At 40.0% G+C, this 20,413-nt stretch overlaps 1 protein-coding gene across 5 annotated transcripts; it reads right to left on the bottom strand.

Moving 5' to 3' along the window:
* Nucleotides 1-1,104: 1,104 nt before the first annotated feature.
* ANKUB1 (ankyrin repeat and ubiquitin domain containing 1) lies at nt 1,105-19,005 on the bottom strand. 5 transcript variants are annotated; one of them, XM_089507724.1, is made up of 7 exons: nt 18,828-19,005; nt 13,320-13,463; nt 9,822-10,038; nt 7,962-8,076; nt 6,064-6,999; nt 5,390-5,485; nt 3,216-3,250 (listed from the first exon to the last, which is right to left on the bottom strand). In XM_089507724.1, the coding sequence occupies exons 1-6, from the start codon at nt 18,915-18,917 to the stop codon at nt 5,428-5,430; spliced, it is 1,560 nt and encodes a 519-aa protein (XP_089363850.1). In that variant the 5' UTR covers nt 18,918-19,005; the 3' UTR covers nt 3,216-3,250; nt 5,390-5,427. The 5 variants fall into 5 exon arrangements, with proteins under 5 accessions (XP_089363849.1, XP_089363851.1, XP_089363853.1 ...); XM_089507723.1 differs by lacking the exon at nt 5,390-5,485 and having other exon boundaries at nt 1,105-3,250; XM_089507725.1 differs by lacking the exon at nt 5,390-5,485 and having other exon boundaries at nt 1,105-3,250; nt 13,362-13,463.
* Between the last annotated feature and the right edge of the window lie 1,408 nt (nt 19,006-20,413).

Raw genomic sequence — 20,413 nt, 5'->3', positions numbered from 1 at the left:
TCTAGTATAGTGATTATCCTAAATCATGAGTAGCAATGAGATCTGAGGGGTAAAGAGGCAAGTTCCGTGATAGCCCAAAAGTTGGAATGTCAGAACTAACCTGAAGAAAGGTTCTGTCACAAATGTCCCGCAGAAATTCTTGAGGACTACATACAGTCGGCCCTCCGTATCCATTGATTCTTTACCCACAGGTTCAAACTTCCATGGCTTTAAAATGTGAGATATATATATATATATATATATATATATATATCCAAAAGCAAAGCTTGCTTTTGCCATTTTATATAAGGGAAACAATTTCACTATGCCTTTGTATTTAATGGGACTTGAGCATCCATGGATTTTGGTATCCACAGGGAGTCCTGGGCTGGAACCAAACCTCAGAGGATACCCATGACCCACTATATTAGGAGGTTCATTGTTGCTTATGCCACAAAGGTTCAGATAGTGGGACTATAGTGGCACTGAGCTTGTGGTGGAAGGAAATGACCTAGCAGCATGCCCCATCATCCAGAATTAATTGGCTTCTTCTGTGTCCATGTGTCATGCAGGTGTTGCTGCTAGTATAGTTCAATTGATGGGCATCGTTGGTGTTTCCACAAATGTTGAAAGGACTACTGTATTTGTGCTGGTTTCTTATTTTTTGAATAGTAAGTGAGTGTCCCCTCTTTTCCTGCTCCATGACAGGTTGTAAGATAGGGAAATGTGCTTATAAATCTCTCTATGTTATTTCTGCATCAGTTACTCTGTTAAGAGGTTTGTGTACAGAAGCAAAAGCTCTACATCTGCATTATCAAATTTATTATAGCAGGTGAAGCAATGTGCCTGACAACTGGAAAAAAACAAACATTGTCTTCCTTTTCAAAAAGGGCAGGAAAAAAATCCAGGGAACTACAGACCAGTCAACCTGAACTCAATACCAGGAAAAAATATTAAAACAAACTATAAAGAAGTGTATGTAAAGAGAGTGTTTACCTGGATGACAATTCAGTTATTAGTAGGAGCTAACATGGGTTTGCCAAGAATAAATCCTAACGAACTAGTCTTATTTTTTGAAAAAAAAAATCAGGTCACTAGTTAAGTAGACAGTGGGAATGCTGTAGATGTTGTTTATTTAGATTTCAGCAAAGCATTTGATAAAGTCCCCCAACATATTTTGATTAGCAAGCTGATTAAATGTGAAATAGATAGAAACACTGTCACATGGATCCACAATTGGTTGGAAAATTGTGTTCAAAGAGTCATCACTGATAGCGCCCCTTCAAACTAGAGTGAAGTCTTGAAAGGAGTGCTGCAGAGTTCTGTCCTGAGAGCATCACTCTTCAACATTTTTATCAATTACTAGATGATGGGGTGGGGGGGATCCTTATTAGGTTTGCAAATGACATAAAACTGGTAGGAGTAGCTGACACATTGGAAGATAGGAACTGAATTCAAAAGGATCTTGATAAATTGTAAAATTGGGCCAAAACTAACAGAATAAAATTCAGATTTAAGCCACAAAAACCAAACATACAAGTATAGGATGGAGATATTTGGCTTAGTACATGTGAAAAGAAGCTTGTGATTATTGTTGATCATAAATTGAACATGACCCAGCAGTGTGAAGCTGCAGCAAAGAAGGCAAATAATGTTAATAAAAACAAGTCAAGGAAAATATTAGTCCTACCATACTGTGACCTAGTCAGGACTCGAGTACTGTACTCTGTTCTGGGCATCTCATTTTAAGAGGTATATAAAAAAGTTGGAGCAGGTTCACAGAAAGGAAACAAGGATGATAAGAGGTATGACAAACAGGCATACAGTATGAAGAGATATTGAGGGAATGGGGCATGTTTACTTTGGTGAAGAAAAGACTAAGAGGTGACATGATGACATGATTGCACTTTTTAAATATCTGAAGGGCTGTCAGAGAGAAGATGGTGCAGGTTTGTTCTTTGCTTCCCTAGAGGGTAGGACCAGGGCTAATGGTTTTAATTACAGGAGAGTAGATTTTGATTGAATATTTGAGGGAACTTCATGGTAAAAGCAGTTCAGTAGTGGAACCAATTACTTAGAGCGGTGGTGGAATGTTTTGCTGGACATCTTTAAAAAAAGCAAGACAGCAACTTGATAGGAACGCTATAGCTGAAGTTCCTGCATTGGGTTCGGTGGCCTACAGGGTCCCTTCCAACTCTACAAGTCTGTGATTTTATTAAGGAACACAAAAATATAACCTAGATAAGATATTCTGATAAAGGTATGCTGAACAGAGAAAAATTAACACTGATCAATAGCAGAATTAAATTTTCATATTAAACACCAAATAAATTTTATCATACATGGAGAACCATGTCTTGACAGAAATGAGAACGTTATAATAATGTGATTCAGATGTCTGTTGTGGATGCCAGAGTGAAAACTGGAGAGGGCTCATGTACTTTTAACAGTTGTATGGAAGAGGGAAATTCAACAGGTTTTGCTTGCCATGCAACCAGGTAACAAACACTTGCTGAAATTTCCTCTCATGCAAACATTAAAGGTACAGGAGCCTTCTCCAGCTTTCATTCTGGTAACCCTAGTGGCTATAATGATAATTCATACAATTTAAAGCTCCAAGGAGTATTTCAGTTTTCTCCTTGACCTTCAGTGGATGTGTTAGAGTCTACTTCTCACAGTATGATATCTGTTGTAATTGTTTACATACAAAATGTCTTTTATCAAGGTCAACTGATATCATCCTTAAGTAGCCAAAAGACATCTGGTTAAACTTGTTTCTCATACCACAATTTCTCCCAGGGCTTTGAGGATGAAACAACTACTAAACAGTCAACTTCAGTTGTCATTTTCATGTGAAAAAGACCCTTCCCTTTCCCTTCTTCTCAGATGGAGCTGTGTGTAAATAAATGTAAAGCAAATTAAGCATTTGGCTACTTACACAGCCTGGTAGATTATAATGCTTCATTCAAAGGGTCTCAAAATTTTCAGTCACGGATGACTGCTATTAATGCTTCATATTATTATGCCTTTTAAAACCTGTCTTGACCCACTTTGAATGTCATTTCAGTAGTAGCAAACAGGGAGACGTTCTTAAGTATCTCAGCAATTATGCATGTGTAGTATGATATGCAAATACAAGTCCCCCTGAATCATCCTTGGAAGATGCTCACTTAAAACTGGATCTCATCAGTATACAGCTTTGCATATGCTTTTCTTGGCTAGGGTTCTTGCAATGCCCAGTTGTTGGAGCCAAGGCTTCTCTTTAAATGAACTGCAATAAATAGATATAAATATGATATTGGTAACTTTTGCAGCATAATCAAGCTGTCATTATGTTAAGTGCAAGTCATATAACAAAAGAATCTTAAATATATTAATACTGTAATTGGATTACATATAGCACTGTCAGTATACATAGAGATTTCCTGAGCAACACAAGCAAAAGACAGACCCTTGCCCCAAGTAGTTTACAATCTGTATTTAAGCCTGGGAAAGGAGAAAGTTGAAAGTAGCAAGGGACAAATGAGAGCAAAGGCACCTAGTATTTAAGTATGGCAGTGCTGGTTGGTTAGACCAGATGGAAGATCTGACTTTTAAAATTTTACCTAGAGCTTGAGGAGGAGCTTGATGTTACACAGGACAAATGTTATGGAAGTTCCTGATGTAAGTGGCAAAACGCGAGAAGTGAGAAGATTGCACCCTTTTAGGGACAGGGGAATTGTAGCCCTCCAGAAGTTGTTTGATTTCAACTGCCAACAGTACAGTCAGGGGAGTCAATAGTCAGGCATGATGCAAATTGTAGTTCAGCAGCGTCTGAAAGGGGACTGGATCTCTCTTCTTGTTTTAGGTGGTCAAAATACCCCGAGAAAGCATTGAGTAGGTAGAATTGGCTAAATGGAGCATTTTCACACTACTCAGTTGTATTATTATTATTATGCTGCCTTTCTTCCAAAAAGGGACTCAAGACAGCTCACAAGAGAAAAACAAATTTAAAACAATTTTTTAAAAATGATTTAAAACAACATAGTTAAAACATAAAATTAAGATTGAAAATGTATACAAATTAAAAAAAAACACATATCCCATGTAAAAACCACCCTGCCATGATTTTAAAAAGCCTGCCTGAATAAAAACATTTTCACTTGCTGGCAAAAGGCAAGCAGGGAGGGGGCCAGCCTACTATGATTCCACTTTAACATCCGCAGCAGTGAGAATCTGGAATTTGTATTTTGGTTTGGTAATCGATCTTTCTGGCTAAGAATTCTAAATACCCTCCTAAACTACAGATCTCACAGGATCCCACAGGATGTTTCCATGGCAGATAAAGTGGAATCATATCCTGACATCTTGTTAGTGACATGCTAAGTCCAACATACTCTATACTAAATCAGTTGTTTCATTGAGCTATTTTTCTTCAGCTGTTTAGACTGAGGGTAACATTGTATTGTACAGACACCATTCCTAACACATGATGGCAGTATTTACCCATCTGTGGGAATCTTTAGCTCTTTCCAACATCTTGTTGTAACCCCTACAAATGAGAACTGGCAAGCTTCCATAACTGAGAAGATTCTATTATTGCTTCTACACAATTCAAAATAAAAACCTAAGGGAAGGGAAGGGGGGGATATTGTGTCCAGTTCTGGGCACCACAATTTAAAAAGGATGTCGAGAAACTGGAATGTGTCCAAAGGAGGGCAACTAAAATGGTGAAGGGTCTGGAAACCATGTCCTATGAGGAATGACTTAGGGAGCTGGGGATGTTTAGCCTGGAGAAGGTTAAAGGGTGATATAATAGCCCTGTTTAAATACTTGAAGGGATGTCATATTGAGGAGGGAGCTCACTTGTTTTCTGCTGCTCCAGAGACTAGGACCCACAGCAATGGATGCAAGCTACAGGAAAAAAGATTCCACCTCAACATTAGGAAGAACTTCCTGACAGTAAGGGCTGTTCAACCGTGGAACACACTCCTTCCTCGGAGTGTAGTGAAGTCTCCTTCCTTAGAGGTTTTCAAACAGAGGCTGGATGGCCATCTGTCGGGAAGATTTGATTTAGATTTCCTGCATGGCAGGGGGCTTGGACTGGATGGCCCTTGAGGTCTCTTCCAACTCTATGATTCTAGGGTTCTGGCAGCATCCTTAAAAGAAAAGAATAACTAGTTTATTCAGGCTTTGTGCCACAGGCAGATCTACTTTTTATACATGTGTGTTGTGTCGTGTGGCTTCAAGTCATTTTCAAGTCATGTGGCCTTGCTGGCTGTCATTTTCTTGGAGCTGTAATCCAAAAGATAACTTTTCAGGTTCTGGCAGAATCTTTACAACTCATTTAAAAAAAATAAAAATAAACTTCTCACCTAAAGGCTTTTAAAACCACTTAGCATTATTTATGATTATTTGTAGAATAACTCACATAATGCTGTGTGATGTTTCCTCCCAGCAACCAAATAGTCATTGCATTTTATGCTCAGAAGAGTTTAAATAACAAACTGGATATTCAATAGGAGAGCTGGTGAGAGGGAAAGAGAATAAAAAACCCTCCTATCTGATCAGTTCTATACATTTAACTCATTATTGGTTTAGTTGTCAGCTCTTGTACACATGATGTGGTGAGACAGAAGGTGTGAGAAGTGGGCTTTTCTATTATGATACCTTGTCTCAGAATACATATCAAGGGGTAGCTGTGTTGGTAATATAGCAAAATACAATAACATAATCCACAAAGCAGTGATACATTTATTGGGCCAAAATGCATAAAATATATGTCACAAGCTTTTGAAACTCCTCTGGTTTCTTCATCAGGCAAAGGATGAAGCAGTGGAACTTCAAAAGCTTGCAACATATATTTTACTGGTTAGTGTTGTTTATGCTTAATTCTGGTTTCATTATTATTATTGAAGGCAGCAATTTGAAAGAAGGGTGCTACTCCACTAAGTGTCATTAGCTGCTCACTTCTGGGTTGGTGTGTACAACCATAGACTCATAGATCATAGATTTTATGATTCTACACACCAAGCCAGAAGTGTCTGTATTTCTGAGTCACAAATCCTTGTTTTTTAAAGTGGGGAGGGGGAGGGAGAAACATACCTTGCTATGGCTAAGCAGTAGATTGCATTCTCCCTTGGAGTTCTTCCACTGTGTTCTGAAAAAGTCTCCAGAGAAGGATTTAACAGGAACTTTGCATTGGGTATGGAATAATAATAAGACGGCTTGGGGACAGGTGCAGGGGGTAGAGGAACTTGGGCTAAACACATAGTTTGGTCCATATAGTCTTCATTGCTAAGATGCCTCGTCTTCCTTTTGGTGTCCTTTTTTCGCTGCTGCTTGTCTAGGTCAGCAATCTTGTTCCCATCTTTCACTGGTGGTAACTTGACATTGGTTCCTTTGAAGTACCTCTTTGAAATTCTTGAGCCCCCACAGGCTTGCTCTTCATGTTGAAGCCGATGATTTAAGTGTGGCAATTTACAGACTCTACTATCTATATCCTTGACTCTGGCTGAATAAAAACCCCTGGAAGTCATTTTTGGTTTTGTGTAGCCATCCACAAGGACAATATCCCCAACTCGTGTTCTGAAAGTTGCTGCCTGGTTGCATCGTTTTTTCTTATGGATATTGTTTTGAGCTTTAAGAAGCCACAGTTTTAACTTAATATAGATTTTCATGGGAAGAGAAAAATTAGGGTAGGAAACCACAGACCATATCTTGGTGACTAAATACAGTACACAGTCCTTATGTCTGTGTTGGATGCATAACTGCAGTGGAGTTTGCCCTGTAGAATTTTGGCATTCGAGGCATAGGACACTGTAATTAACAAAAGCTTTCAGCATCATGACTTGGCCTGCTTCTGCAGCTGCATGCACAGGGCATTTTGTGTCATCTGGATGATTGTTTTCATAACACCACTCACGATAGGGATGCACACCAACCGCTTCAGTGGGTCCTGTACCCTCTTTCAGGAGCCAAGCTGAAAGTTGAAGATGTCCAAAAAAGGCTGCCATATAAAGCGCTACCCTCTTTTGATATCTGAAAGAAAGCAGGTGTACAATACATCAGCTATGAAATGATGGGGGAAAAGATCATTTGCAAAATCATAGTTATGTAGGTATTTGTGTTCCAAGAGACCTGAGAGGACATCCAAACTTTGGATTAAAGGGTACCTCAAACAAAGGCTGTATTTCAAAGAAATATGATGACACAGAAATATGACAGTTGGATGATTCTTTGGTTAATTGAACAGATAAAAAATTAGACAACTGAAAGCCAGTGTAATGTAGAGGTTACAGTGAGGAAAGAGAGCCAATGTGGGGTTTTGGTTTAAGTGTTGGACTACAACTCTGGAGACCAGGGATGGATTCTCCACTTGGCCATGGGAACCCACTATGTGCCTTTGGGCAAGTAACGCTCTCTCAGCCTCAGAGCAAGCCCTCCCTGAACAAATCTTGCCAAGACAACCATGTGATAGGTTGTGTCAAGCTTTCTTATGATCCAGGGGCTTTGTCCACCAACTTCCCCTTTAGTCACAAAAGTGAAAGGAGTCACAATGTTCAGATTTTTTTTATATCTTTCATCTGTCCTTAATCTGAATTGGTACTAGAATTTTTAGCACTTACTGACACCAAAGATGTTGTTGCATGTGGAAAGAGGCAGCGTAGTGAAACAAAATCTTTCACCATGCTTGGTACCCACACCCTACTGCAAGCTATAAGAGAATGTATGAGAACCTGTATACATTTTCGTGGGTGGATCCCAACTGGTAAAACAGTGCTGAATTCCATATGGTTAAATTGTGAGAGGTGGTGCCTAGGAGTGTGACATTGACTCATGGCTCCTAACAGCTCTGTAGGCATCCATTGTCGTTAAACATAATACAGGGATGTTGTATCATTGTTCTCGGGGTATATTTGTTTGTGAGAGAGTTAAGACGGATTTTTGAACATTCTCAGCCTGAAAGAGGAAAATTTAAGATTTGATTTGAGTCACCATACTTGAGTACAGGTTCTTCCTTGGACAGATAGCGTTGCACCTTGGGTGTGTTTCCTAAGAGGCATGCAGTCAGGAATTCTTTCCATCCATCCCAAACATCCAAATGAAGAGTTGCACCTACCAAAAAGAAAAAGAAAAAGAAAAAAAGGAATTCCAATTATTTGTGTGTGTTCATATCTTTGTTCACTATACCATCCATGGATTTCTGAACCATAGTTTTCATATGCTGTCTAACGAAAAAAGCAATAGATCTCAGGTATCCCAGTCCTTTACAGAAGGAAATTTTAAACAAGCACCCTTAATCTGTGACTTGGTTAACATTATTTATTATGTATTGAATTTGTTAAAATATTTTTAACCATTGGCAGTTGTGGCCTCACATCCATGTAGCAGTTAATCCACTTTGGGGTTTAGTCCAAACTTCAAATGAACAAACTTCAAAGTAATCAACCTCTTTTTGGTAGTGAGTTCAGCTTGTTGAATAGCTCCTTTAAATTTAGACTTAAACCCAAAATAGATTCACTGCCCCAGCAAGATGGAAACCACCAGCCAACATTGTTTCTAACCCACTCTGTATTGACAAAACTCAAGTCGGGGGAACAATCAATAACATCACCTTAAATAATGAGACAATTTAAAACAATATATCAATTGAAACAGAATAAAAGCAGAAAACTGATAAATTGGAAACCAAGCAATGATCTCTTTAGTTTCCTTTTCTTTGAGTTTAACTTGGTGCTGAAATAAGGGCAATGTGATGTCTGAACCAGTTGGGCCTGCAAGGGAAGTGTATTCCATTTTTGGGGCACTACATTCAGGAATACTCCTTTGGGCTTCCACATGGTCTTCTGCTCACAATGATGGGAGAGAGAGGAAACTCTCCCACTAAATCTTAAATGAAATGTAAACAGTAATGTAAATAAAAAAAGTTTATGTTTACTTTTTAATTTTTTTGGATGTGTGGATTATCACTAATTCTGCAAGCTGCACAGATATAGATTATCTTCTACAGTTTGGGTCTTTTATTTTTTTCCTCAGTATGAACCAAACCAGCACAATCTGAACAATAGATGAACAATTTGACTAAATGCATCCTTCAGAAAATTAAACTATTTATTTTGTACTAGATGCATTTGTTTTAGCTTTTTTAAAGTATTCAGAGGTTGGGACTGGAGTGTAGGATAATAATATAGCATGACAAAATATGGTGCTAGTTCAAGAAATATTTTGTGATACCTCTTGCAAGGACCCTTGTCACACTACACAGTTATAGCACTGTGCATCCTATGGAATAGTCCTCCTTAAACTGGATACCACAACAAGTTGCCTTGAAAACTAAAGTGGAATATAGTGCTATAATTGTGTAGTATGAATGGGCCCCAGCCAGGCTGGTCTCTTCCCCATAATCCTTCCATCAGCAAGAAAAAATATTTGTATTCAGTTAGACTTTTGACAGTTTGCAGCTGGTTAGGGGAGAGCTTGTTACCAGGTGGATATTGTACTTTAAGGGGGGACAATTTTAAAATGTGTTTTAATATGATTTTTTTTAAATGGAGCTTTTAATTTCATTCTCTCTTAATAATTATCTTGCTATGTGTTTCATTACTGTGGGTCATCTTGAGTACTATATACTGGGAGGTGTGGGGGTGGGAAGTGGAATAATTAAAATTTATATTTTGGAGTATTTCCTAAATGAAAATTAAATACATTTCTTGAAGTGGAATCCTGTGCAAGTCTATATAAAAGTAAGCTTTACTGAGTTCACTGGGCTTACCCCAGGTGCATGATTATGCAACCTTAAATTTAGATGGCTTTAGAAAAAAAAAGTAGTCAGGTAAGAATAAGTAAAAATGCAGTCTTACCTATATCTAACTGATAATCACTCAAGGTATTGCAGTCATACATTTCCCTGCCCTCTGATGTCCTGAGGCAATAAATGCTGCTTGGAAAGCCACACTTCAAGGTTACCAGAGTTTTCAGCTGAGAAACCTTTGATGCAAGAAGAAAAATCGTTCCCATTATGGACACTTTTTCATGAGTGACAGCATTGTATACATAGAGAATAGGCTTGTCTTCTTCCTGGAAAGAAAACCCAATAAGAACATTGGCATTCCAGTGTTAATACAGGTAAACCTCAGCTAACGAAGTAGATGTCTTCCTGAGCACAACTTAATTAACAGAAAATTGGGCACCAATCAGAAATAACATGGGAAAGAATAGGGATAGATTCCTAAACTACAAAAAAAGAACAGCTCAGTGTTTCATTAAACTTTTAAGCCTAACAAACCAACAACATATATAGGTGAAATGAAACAAACAAGTCAAGTAAGCCTTGCCATAAGTAATTGAACTTCTTTGACTCTCTGCCCTAGGAGAGCAAGGGATAGACCATGACATCCTCTTGAGTCGCCTGGAAGGTCTGGGGATTGGAGGCACTGCATTGCAGTGGTTCCGTTCCTTCCTCTCAGACAGATTCCAGAGGATGATGCTCGGGGACAGTTGCTCTGCAAGGAAAGAGCTTAATTGTGAGGTCCCACAAAGCGCCATCCTGTCACTTATGCTCTTTAACATATACATGAAGCCACTGGGAGAGATTATCCGGAGGCGTGGGGTGTTATCAGTACGCTGATGACTTTTCCCAGGTTAGTTCTGTGCCTGTATACTGCACAAAAATTGTATCTATCTCAGATACAGGAGTGGATTAGGCAGAAGCCACTGGTTTTTCTTTACCTGTTCTGGGCCTCCAATAATGCTGCAACAATCATTCTGGCAGATTAAGAAAATACAGTAAACCAGAATGAATTATTTCAAGCACTTGAAGTCACAGCCAAGCTGCACTGAAAAGCTCTCCCTTTTTATATATATGGGATGGTACACCTACTGGCACAGCTATTGGGCAAGTGAGAAAGGATACTTTCCTGCTTGCCTAGCAGCTGCACCAGACCCTAAACGGGTCCTCCTGAGGCCACAGTGCTGCCCCCTTCAATAACCCCCTTCAGGGATCAGCATAGCCTTGGGGCTGCCCCAGCAGTGGTCTGCGTGGCTGGCTGCCTTCAGGGTTTGCATGGATGCAGCTATGCTGCATCCTGAAGGCCTTGGTAGGGTGGTTGCTTCAGCAGGGGTCTAGGCAGGCAGTGGGGAGGGCAAGGCAGTTCGCCCCTCCACACACACCAGATGATACCAATGTCAGCAATGTCACTAAATTGAAACTATCATACCTTGAATGTATCATGAGTTGACACAAGCCATTGTAAAAGCTGATAATGTTGAAGTTGAAGGCAGTAAGAAAATAGGAAGACCACACTACTTATGGATTCATTCAATAATGAAAGTCACAGGCCTGCATTTGTAAGACTGGGACTCTTGAAGAAGGTATCTTGTGTTTGTGTGTGCACGTGCTTGAGTGCATGCATGTGTCTTCAAGTCATCTGTTGATTTACAATGACTCCATGAATTGCATAAGATTTTCTTAAGCAAGGAATACTCAGAGGTTGTTTGCTGCTGTCTTCCCCCAATATTCTTTGGCAGTCCCCTGTTATATTTGAAATATTTCTGGCCCTACTTGCAATTTCCAATAATATATTGATTGGTTCTAGTGCCTTCAGGGTAAAGCCGATTTGATAGCACATAACAACAACAACTGCATAAAGCTGACAAATTATAACTGGGCCGACATCAGATGAAAAGAAGCCTTACAAAAGGGAATTAGTCTACATAGGGATGGAGGAGTGTGATCCAAGCACCACAGGCAACTCGGATCCTTATCACACTACACTGTTCTGGAGCTATATTCCACTTTAACTGCCATGGCAACATCCTGTGGAGTTCTGAGGTTTGTAGTTTAGTGAGGCCCTAGAACTCTCTGGATAAGAATTTGAAATGCCCCTCCCCTGCACTCCTCTCTCCACATTTGCAGCTTTGACTTTTGTGAATTTGATTATTCATGGATTTTATTAATATGTTTTCTCTAGGAATATCTAGGTCCTCCAGCACAACTCTGTGATCAACTTTAACCAAAAGGTGTACTGAAGGACCTAGAGATTCCAAGAGAGAACACTTTACTAAGAATCTGTAGTTTCTCCACCACAATTCTATGGTCAATGTCTGGCAGATGTTGACCAAAGAGTTGCACTGGAGAACCTAGAGATTCCCAGAGAGAGTTTTCCCTCAGGTAAAAATATAGTGTTTTTGTTATTTGCAGTTGTTCACATTCATGGTGGTCCTGTGCCCCTATCCCCAGAGAATGTGGAGGGATGAGAGTACTCTCTTTTCAATTTTGCTTTAAGTTTACATTTTATTAGTTTGTTCTAAAATCATTTTTTAAAGACTAAGGCAGGAACCCATCTGGGAGGGAACTAAAGTATGAACCTAATGAGATGGACAACTTCTCACAGCCTCTTTGCCAATAAGGTAGCAATCATATCCAAAATTGAAATCTGACTGAGTCTGGGAGTTAACATTTGCATTTGCTGTGATATTCCTGAAGTATCATTGTCCATAACATTGTAGGAACTCAAATGGTCCATTTAAATGTTCCACAGTGCCAGAGCAATGAACCCCATCTTTCACTCCACCAGCTCCATTGGGAAGCAGATGTCAGTGAATGTAGCATTTCTCAGCTGTCTGGCAGTGATCCAGAACACTGCTCTTGCTTCTAGCAGATAAATCTACTAGGTCCCACCAAGGAAGGACTTCTCAAACTTCACTGAGGACCCATCATTTCTGAAGCTAGTTCTGCACCCTACATCTCATCACCCAACCTCCACCATCATCCTGGTTGACCTAGAGCAAAAGTAGCTAGTCAAACCAGGCAGCTGTGGAAAAGGCTGGACAAAGCTGAAGAATAGAGCAAGAAGTAGAGCCTCTGTCATAAACATGACATCCATTAAAAGGATGTGAATACCACACCCATAAGCTTGCTGTATGAGCTGTTCCTTAAATATATGTGGAGGGATTTTTCTTTCCACAGAATAAGTGCCTATTCAGAAAAAGAACTGATTAGAAATGAGTTTGATTAGATATATAGAATATTTACAAAATATTAAGAAATACAGATTATTAAAATCTTTGGCGGTCCCTTACATTATGATTTAATGTTATTATATTGAACTTTCTGTAGGTCCCTTATACTGTAAGGCTGAGGAGTAACTCTCATTGCCTTAATGCCTTCCTGTTGTCATTATATGGACGTTTCTGTGTTCCATTTGAAGGTCTGAAGCTTCTGATTACTACTAAGTGATGCTAGCACAAGTCCTATAATTTAGAGGGGAAAACAGCATACACTTTATGTACTAATTAGGTAGCCTGGCATGTGTGTATTTACACACACACACACACACACACACACAATCATACTGTACCTTAAGTACACATTTAATCATGGATGAAACTGAGATGCCTACATCAGCAAGTATCCAGCTGTCCTTTAGTACTGCTCCTGCATACATCAGTTCCAAATATCTCCTGCCTTGCTTGTCTTCAGAGAGAGGAACATGAAAATAATCCTTGAGGAGGAAAAAAACCTGTTAATAGCAGTAAGTAAACTCTAACAAAGAGCCAGGTCTTGGCAAAGTGGCCATGCACTCTGTGTGTGTGTGTGTGGGGGGGGGGTGTTTGGGAGTTTTGGTTGAAACTATAACATTTCCATGTTCTGCATCCATGCATATATATATATATATATATATATATATATATATATATGGTAGTTAACTTTTTAAATATCCTCATTGTTGTTGTTGTTCTGTGCCTTCAAGTCATTTCTGACTTATGATAGCCCTAAGGCAAACCTATCATAGGGGTTTCTTGGTATAATTTGTTTCTCTGAAAGTGAGACAGTATGACTTGCCCACGGTTACCCAGTGGATTTCCATAGCCGAGTAAGGATTTGAACCCTGGTCTCCCAGTGTCCTAGTCCAACACCCAAACCACTATGCCACATTGGCTTAATACACTCATATGTTCACCCATATGTAGTCATTAAACATAGCTATTGTCACTTAATGAAGGCTATTCCAAGCTGCTATTCTCCCCCTTAGCTGGGTTTTAGAAAAACAGAGAGATAGAGAATGAGAGACAGAGAGAAACTGGAGATTTTCTAATGCATTCTGATATAGGTGTAGATACAAAGGTTAAGGATATCCCTTAGAATTAGTTAAGATGCAGTGGGTTTATGGTGTACCCTTTGGCAACTGAAGCTTAAATATTCAAACATGTCATAGATAAATATCGTTTTGTATCTACTGTTTCACTATTTCCAACTGTTCTACTAAATGTGTTTTATATTATCATATGTCTCTATGGTCTTTTGTAAAACTAATTCTGTGAAAATACATTGTGTTGAATATTGTTCTAAAATTAGAACTAAAAGAGTAGAAGTCTTTTTAGGTAGCCTTGTGTAAATTGGTTATATTCCTGCACTGATGTAAAGACCAAAAAAAAAAAAAAAAAAAAGATTATTGTGGGAATTTATTTCTGCAAACATAAGCACAGACTATGCTAACTAGGAGGGCTGATGGGAGTTGCAGCCGAACTAGTAGCATCACTAACTATGGTGTCACCCAGTGTGGGAAGGGCTCTTCTGTCCCCAGGCTTTCTCCCTGGAGAGGAAGACTGGGAATGGAGCACCCCTCTTCTGGGTGTCACCCAGTATGGTCCACATTCCCCAGTGATGCCACTGAGCCCAACATCTATGAGGCCTGATTTTCCCTATCCCTAGTGAATACAACACTGAGCTAGATGGACTAGTTTAAGTCTGATTTAGTATAAATTTACTTCTAGGTTACTAAATAACATTATCACAATTTGGCAAGAAATTAAGCTGGACTTCAATATGGTGGACAGTGGTTCTTGCCTAGGATGGGAATGTTCACTTCTTTCCTTCAATTGAATTATGTTATACAAAGGACCTGGATGGCTAATATAATTTCTACATGACTAAACCCAATACCAGTACTTTGGACTACAACTTTCAGAATCCCTCAGTCATCATAACCAGTGACTGTTCTGTCAGTGAGATTCTGGGAATAATAGCAAACAAGCAACTTTTCCAAGCTCTGCCTAATAGACATAACAGGTAATTTGACCAATTAAACAAAGTTTATGAAAGGCAGGACCTGAAAATCCACAGTAGTAGTTTTATATAGCTTGGTTGTGTGCTTGAAATGCAACTAATATAAGCTTCATGGGACAAGCTTCATAGCTTCTGCCAATGTCATAGCTGTCCAAAACATCCATTGTGCTTCTCTGGATATATATCAAAACATGGTAGCTATCCATACAGTATGGTCAATGTAAAGAATTGGGAGACTGTGTTTGGTGATCTACACTATGTAAGGAAAGTGAATAATGTCAGATACAGCTCACACTGAATTTGGAACCTGCTGAAGCATGTCTTGACTGTGAAGCAGTCACTGCCTCCTGAAATCATGATATGTGTATTTAAGTGAAAACCAAAATAGGCCCAAAGAATTATTAGAAACAGAACTCTAGAAAATTCCACCTTAGTCTCATGAGTTCCACTTTAGCCTCACAGGGAAAATATCTGAGAGCCAGATATTGAATATGGCAATGTAACTGAGGCTGTAGCTTAGAGGAAAGTTACTATTTGGGATGTTGTTGTTGTGTGTCTCAGGGGGTTTTCTTGGCAAGATTCAATCATAACGGTTTTGCCTTTGCCTTCTTCTGAGGCTGAGAGAGTTGGCTTGCCCAAGCTCACCCAGTGTATTTCCATGGCCAAGCAAAGATTCAAATGCTGATCTTCAGAGTTGTAGTCCGGCACTCAAATCACTACACCACACTGGATAACAGCTCCCATATTCCCCAGCCAACATGGCCACTGACCATGCTGGCTGAAGTATTCTTGGGATTCTTATCCCAGAAAATAACTTTTTCAGACTCTGGTTGAGACATAGTAACTTGCACAAGCCATCCACTGTGCCAGGATTTCCCTTACCAGAGATTAATGCTCCAACTCAGGGATGGTCTAGGTATGCCCCTCCAATGGTGTCTGACTGTTATTCCTAGCAGACCTAGCCAGCGTAGTAAATTCAGAGGGATACTGGGAGTTGTAGTCCAACACCTATACAGCCACATCCTCCCCATCCCTGGTCTTTTATTAAACCACCCTGATTATGCAGCTTTTGCTCAAGAGCCACAGGGAACTACTACTAGTACTCATGAGGTATAACCATTGCACTGGCAATAGAAAATCATATCATGGTGAATCCCGTGCTCTGTTGACACTGCACAGTGTAATTTCAGGCCAGGGTTTAAAATGGTGCTGCTGCTAGCTTGAATTCAACTCAGCCTTTTTGCAATTCAGTGGACATACTTGCAAGTAAACATGGGTAGAATTGAGAAGCAATTTATGTAGTTTAAATTTGGAGTGAATTATTATTATTATTATTATTATTATTATTACACTTTATTTATATAGTGCTCTAGATTTACATACTGCTGTACATACAACAAATAAAATCGATAAAAATGAACCTGCCATTGGTGTACATTCTACACAATACATATAAAACAACAGATAAAAATACAAGATAGAATTAAAATACGTAGGCAACAAATTAAAAGACATCAAATATCAAATCAAATATCAGATAACAATTGGGTAAACAATCACATGATGCCTGGGAACGCTTCCCTGAACAATATAGTCTTCAACTCAGTTTTGCAACTGGTTAAAGAAGCAATTACCCTTGCTTGTGGGGGAAGAAGATTCCAGGAGTGAGGGGCAGCAAGTGAGAAGAGACAAATCCAGGATAGGGCAGTAGAGATCCTAGGCTGGGACAGCAGATCTTGATTACCAGAATGGAGGGTATGAGTGGGAATGTGAGGAGAAAGAAGTTCATATACAGTTAGGGTTGCCATATCCCACCTGGGGGCGGGACTTTCCCGGTTTGGGGCGTGGCCACACGGTCTCGCCCCTGTTTGGCCCCGCCCCCGGGACCCCCCACCCCACCCGCCGACGCCAGGCAGGGAAAAGAGCCTCACCTCAGCAAGGCTCGTTCCCTGCTTGGCCTCCTCCGCCGGCCAGGGAGGCGGCCTGGGAGGGCCAGGGGAAAGGGTCTCGCCTCGGCAAGGCCCTTTTCCCCTCCCTTGCCGCTTTCCCCGCCGGCCACGGAGGCTTCAAGGCAGGGACGAAGGGTCTCGCCTCGGGGAGACCCTTTTCTCCCTGCCTTGAATCTTCCTCCGCCGGCCAGGGAGGCTTCAAGGCAGGGGAAAGAGCCTTTCTTCTTCTTTCTCCTCCTCCTCTTCTTCTGTCTCCTCTCCTCCTCCTCTCCTCCTCTTCTTCTCCACCTCTTCTTCTCCACCTCATCCTTCCCCTCTTCCTCCCCTTTTTCTTCCTCTACTTCCTCTTCTTCCTCCTCCTCCTTTACCCCTCCTCCTCCTCCTCTTCTTCCTCCTTTTCTTCTTCTCCGCTTCCTCCTCCTCTGCTTCTTCCACTCTTCCTCCTCTTCTAGTTTTTGGCCAGAAAGGGAAGCACATTTCTGCCATCTGTCTAGGAATAATGCCAAATGTCCTCCATTTTTATCATGCCTAAGAAACATGCATTTATATGAATTTTTTTTAAAAAAACCATCAATTTTTTGCATGTCCTCCATTTTTAAAATGTGTCCTCCATTTGAATATTTTGTCCTACATTTGTCCCAGTTTGGAGGTCCTGACTTATGGCAACCCTAGATACAGTAGATAAGGAGGGCCCAGCCCATGGAGGGCTTTAAAAGTCAACAGCAGAAACTTATATTGAATACAGAAGGGGAAAGGGAGCCAGTGAAGGAATGATAATAGAGCAGAAACATGGTCAAAGTGATGAGCAGCTGTAATAATGTGTGCAGCTGAATGCTGGACAGAAATTAAAGGACAGAGGTGAGAGAGAGGAAGCCCTGCCAGAAGGAGGTCTTCTCAAACCATTCTTGATTCAGTGGGGAACACCTTAGAATAAACCTGCTCTGGAACAAGGTGTTTGAAATTTTAATTCTGAATATATCAGTTGCTTTTTATTTAGGATTTTGCTATGTCGTGTTGATTTAAAATGCCCCGACCTTCAGTATTTACGATTATGGGTTTGGTGGTAGTATTAAAACCCCACTACGACAGCTACACAGAGTTGGGGACTGTGCAGCCCACCAGATGTTGTTGAATCGGAACTCCCAGCATAATCACTGGCCATACTGTCTAGGGTTTAAATTTTTAGGCTTAGGTTCTTTCTTTTGCATACTGTATACTTAAAAGAATTCAGCTGCAACTCAAACACAATAGAGTTCTTAAGCTGTACTCCTACACACACATACCTAAGAATAGGTGCTACTTAATTCAGTGGGTATTCAGAGGAAGAAACTCTGCTAGAACATGGCCACATAGCCTGAGAAACCCACAAAAAACTATCAGTGGGTATTATTACTGAGAACACATGCATAGGATTTTGCTGCCAATTATTTAGATTTTTCTGCTCACATCCTCTCACCTACACAAAACATACTTGTTCCCTCTTATTAAAATATGGGTATACTTGAAAATGTTCATTGAAAATAGGTATACTTGAATGTTAACTGAGTTTAAATTTCAAGGGGAAATAAGAAGTTAGATGAAGAAAAAGAAGTACATTCAGTTGAATCAAACAGAACCCAGGGGCACTTTAATATAATCAGTTTATAGCAGTTTAAATCTAGAAGCTTAAAATGAAAGACAGTGACAAAGATTCAATTAAAGCCAAGCTCCTCATTTTATAAAAAGCTGCAGCATGCATGAAAGATTTTCCTGAGTGATTTCATTTTAGCAGCAACTATTGTCTAATTGCAACTTTCACATGCACACTGACAATCACGATTATGAAGCGATTTGGCTAATGGCCATCCTACCTTTATCATCACCTTTACATCTTTCACTGTGTCTTCTGATGAGATATCAAAAGATTCACAAAGTCCTTCAAAAGCAACAAAAATCCTCATTTTGAAAAAAATATTGTTAGCATATCCCCAAATGCTTTCCCCCTTTACCAAGCAATATGCAAATCTTATCTGGACTGGACCCCAAAAGAAAACTAGCTTTGAGGGGACTGTAAATATCCAGTTCAACTAGACACATTTTGCTTCCAAAACAAGAGGCAGGCTGAAAAATACTGGCTCAAGCAGTCAGAAGTCTGAGGAACAATGAATAAGGTTTGTCTCCCAGGCTGAGCTGAATAGGAAAAATGTTCCTTTCTCTGGCTCACAAACTTAATTAAACCAGCAAACTGGGTATTGATCAAGGCAAGTGCGAACACGTTTTTCTGCGAGTACATGCATGTTCGGAGCTAATCACGCCAGTTATATTTGCTCAAAAGGCACTTATCAAACCGCTGAGAGCCATGACACAAATGAGTTTGTTTATTTTATTCCTTATTTAATCTTTAAACTTTCTGTAAATAAATCTAACCACAGCATTCATGTTTCCATAACAACATTATAAGGATGTTAATTTAGCCAGTGCTGCCAGCCCAGATTAGAAAACAAGTTGTTTTGACACAAAGGAGAAAATTAAGACGAGAGGCATAATCATACTATGGGACTTTAGCATTATAATTCCACTTCAACTGCCATGGTTCTGTTCTATGGAATCCTGAGATTTGCAGTTGAGAGGGGTATTTAAAATGCTTAGCCAGAGTAGTCCAGTTCCTCACCAAATAACAGGATTTCACAGGCTGGAACCACAGCAGTTAAAACTGGAATAATAAAGTTATAATTCTGTAATATGAATGGGTCCAAGGGGGAAAGGGAGGAGGGAAAGAACAAAAGGAGATAGGACAATCTAGAGCTTTTTGGATAGCAGTTGCTAGAATTCCCCAGCCACTACAAACAGTGATCATACTGACTGGGGGATTCTGGGAACTGTTGTCCAATCAAAGTAACTTTTCCAGACTCTGAGTCAACAGTAATTATCCCTGCCCTGTTTCACATACATTTTAAGCTTGGTAGGTGTGTTTCCTTTCCTTTGTCTTAGGCCTACAGTGTATAATGTTAAGGTTAAGGGTCTCATCATGCATTGTGCTTGTCTGGATATCTAGTTGCTGTTGTTGTGTGCCTTCAAATCGTTTCTGATTTATGGCTACTCTAAGGCGAACCTATCATGGGGCTTTCTTGGCAAGATTTGTTTAGATGAGGTTTGCCATTACCTTCCCCTGAGGCTGAGAGACTGTGACTTGCCCAAGTTCACCCAGTGGGTTTACATGGCTGAGCTGGGAACCGAACCCTGTTCTCCAAAGTTAAAAGTCCAGCACTAAAACCTCTAAACCATGCTGGCTCTCTAAGCAGGGATAAAAATCTCAGTGCCTCTCTCCACAGAAAACTATCTTTCACACACATATACACAGACTTCTGCCCCACTTTCTCCCCCTGCATGTGTCTTTCTGAACAAAACTTGTTTAACAGCTAGGGAGTTGTGGAACAAGCATCTCCATGTGTCTCAA

Source organism: Sceloporus occidentalis, unplaced genomic scaffold, assembly GCF_023333645.1.
Source record: "Sceloporus occidentalis isolate IW3139 unplaced genomic scaffold, rSceOcc1.0.p SCAF_2, whole genome shotgun sequence".
NCBI classification, from domain to species: domain Eukaryota; kingdom Metazoa; phylum Chordata; class Lepidosauria; order Squamata; family Phrynosomatidae; genus Sceloporus; species Sceloporus occidentalis.
This window is presented reverse-complemented; position numbering and strand designations above follow the sequence as displayed.

Bases quoted from the DNA above. Each gene is read 5' to 3' on its own strand.
- ANKUB1 (XM_089507723.1), bottom strand. From the start codon at position 18,917: ATGAGGATTTTTGTTGCTTTTGAAGGACTTTGTGAATCTTTTGATATC. The intron at 13,464-18,827 runs GTAGGATGGCCA...TTCCTCCTCAAG, and splicing joins ATGTAAAGGTGATGATAAAG to GATTATTTTCATGTTCCTCT. The intron at 3,251-6,063 runs GTATGTTTCTCC...TATTTATTGCAG, and splicing joins TACTGCTTAGCCATAGCAAG to TTCATTTAAAGAGAAGCCTT.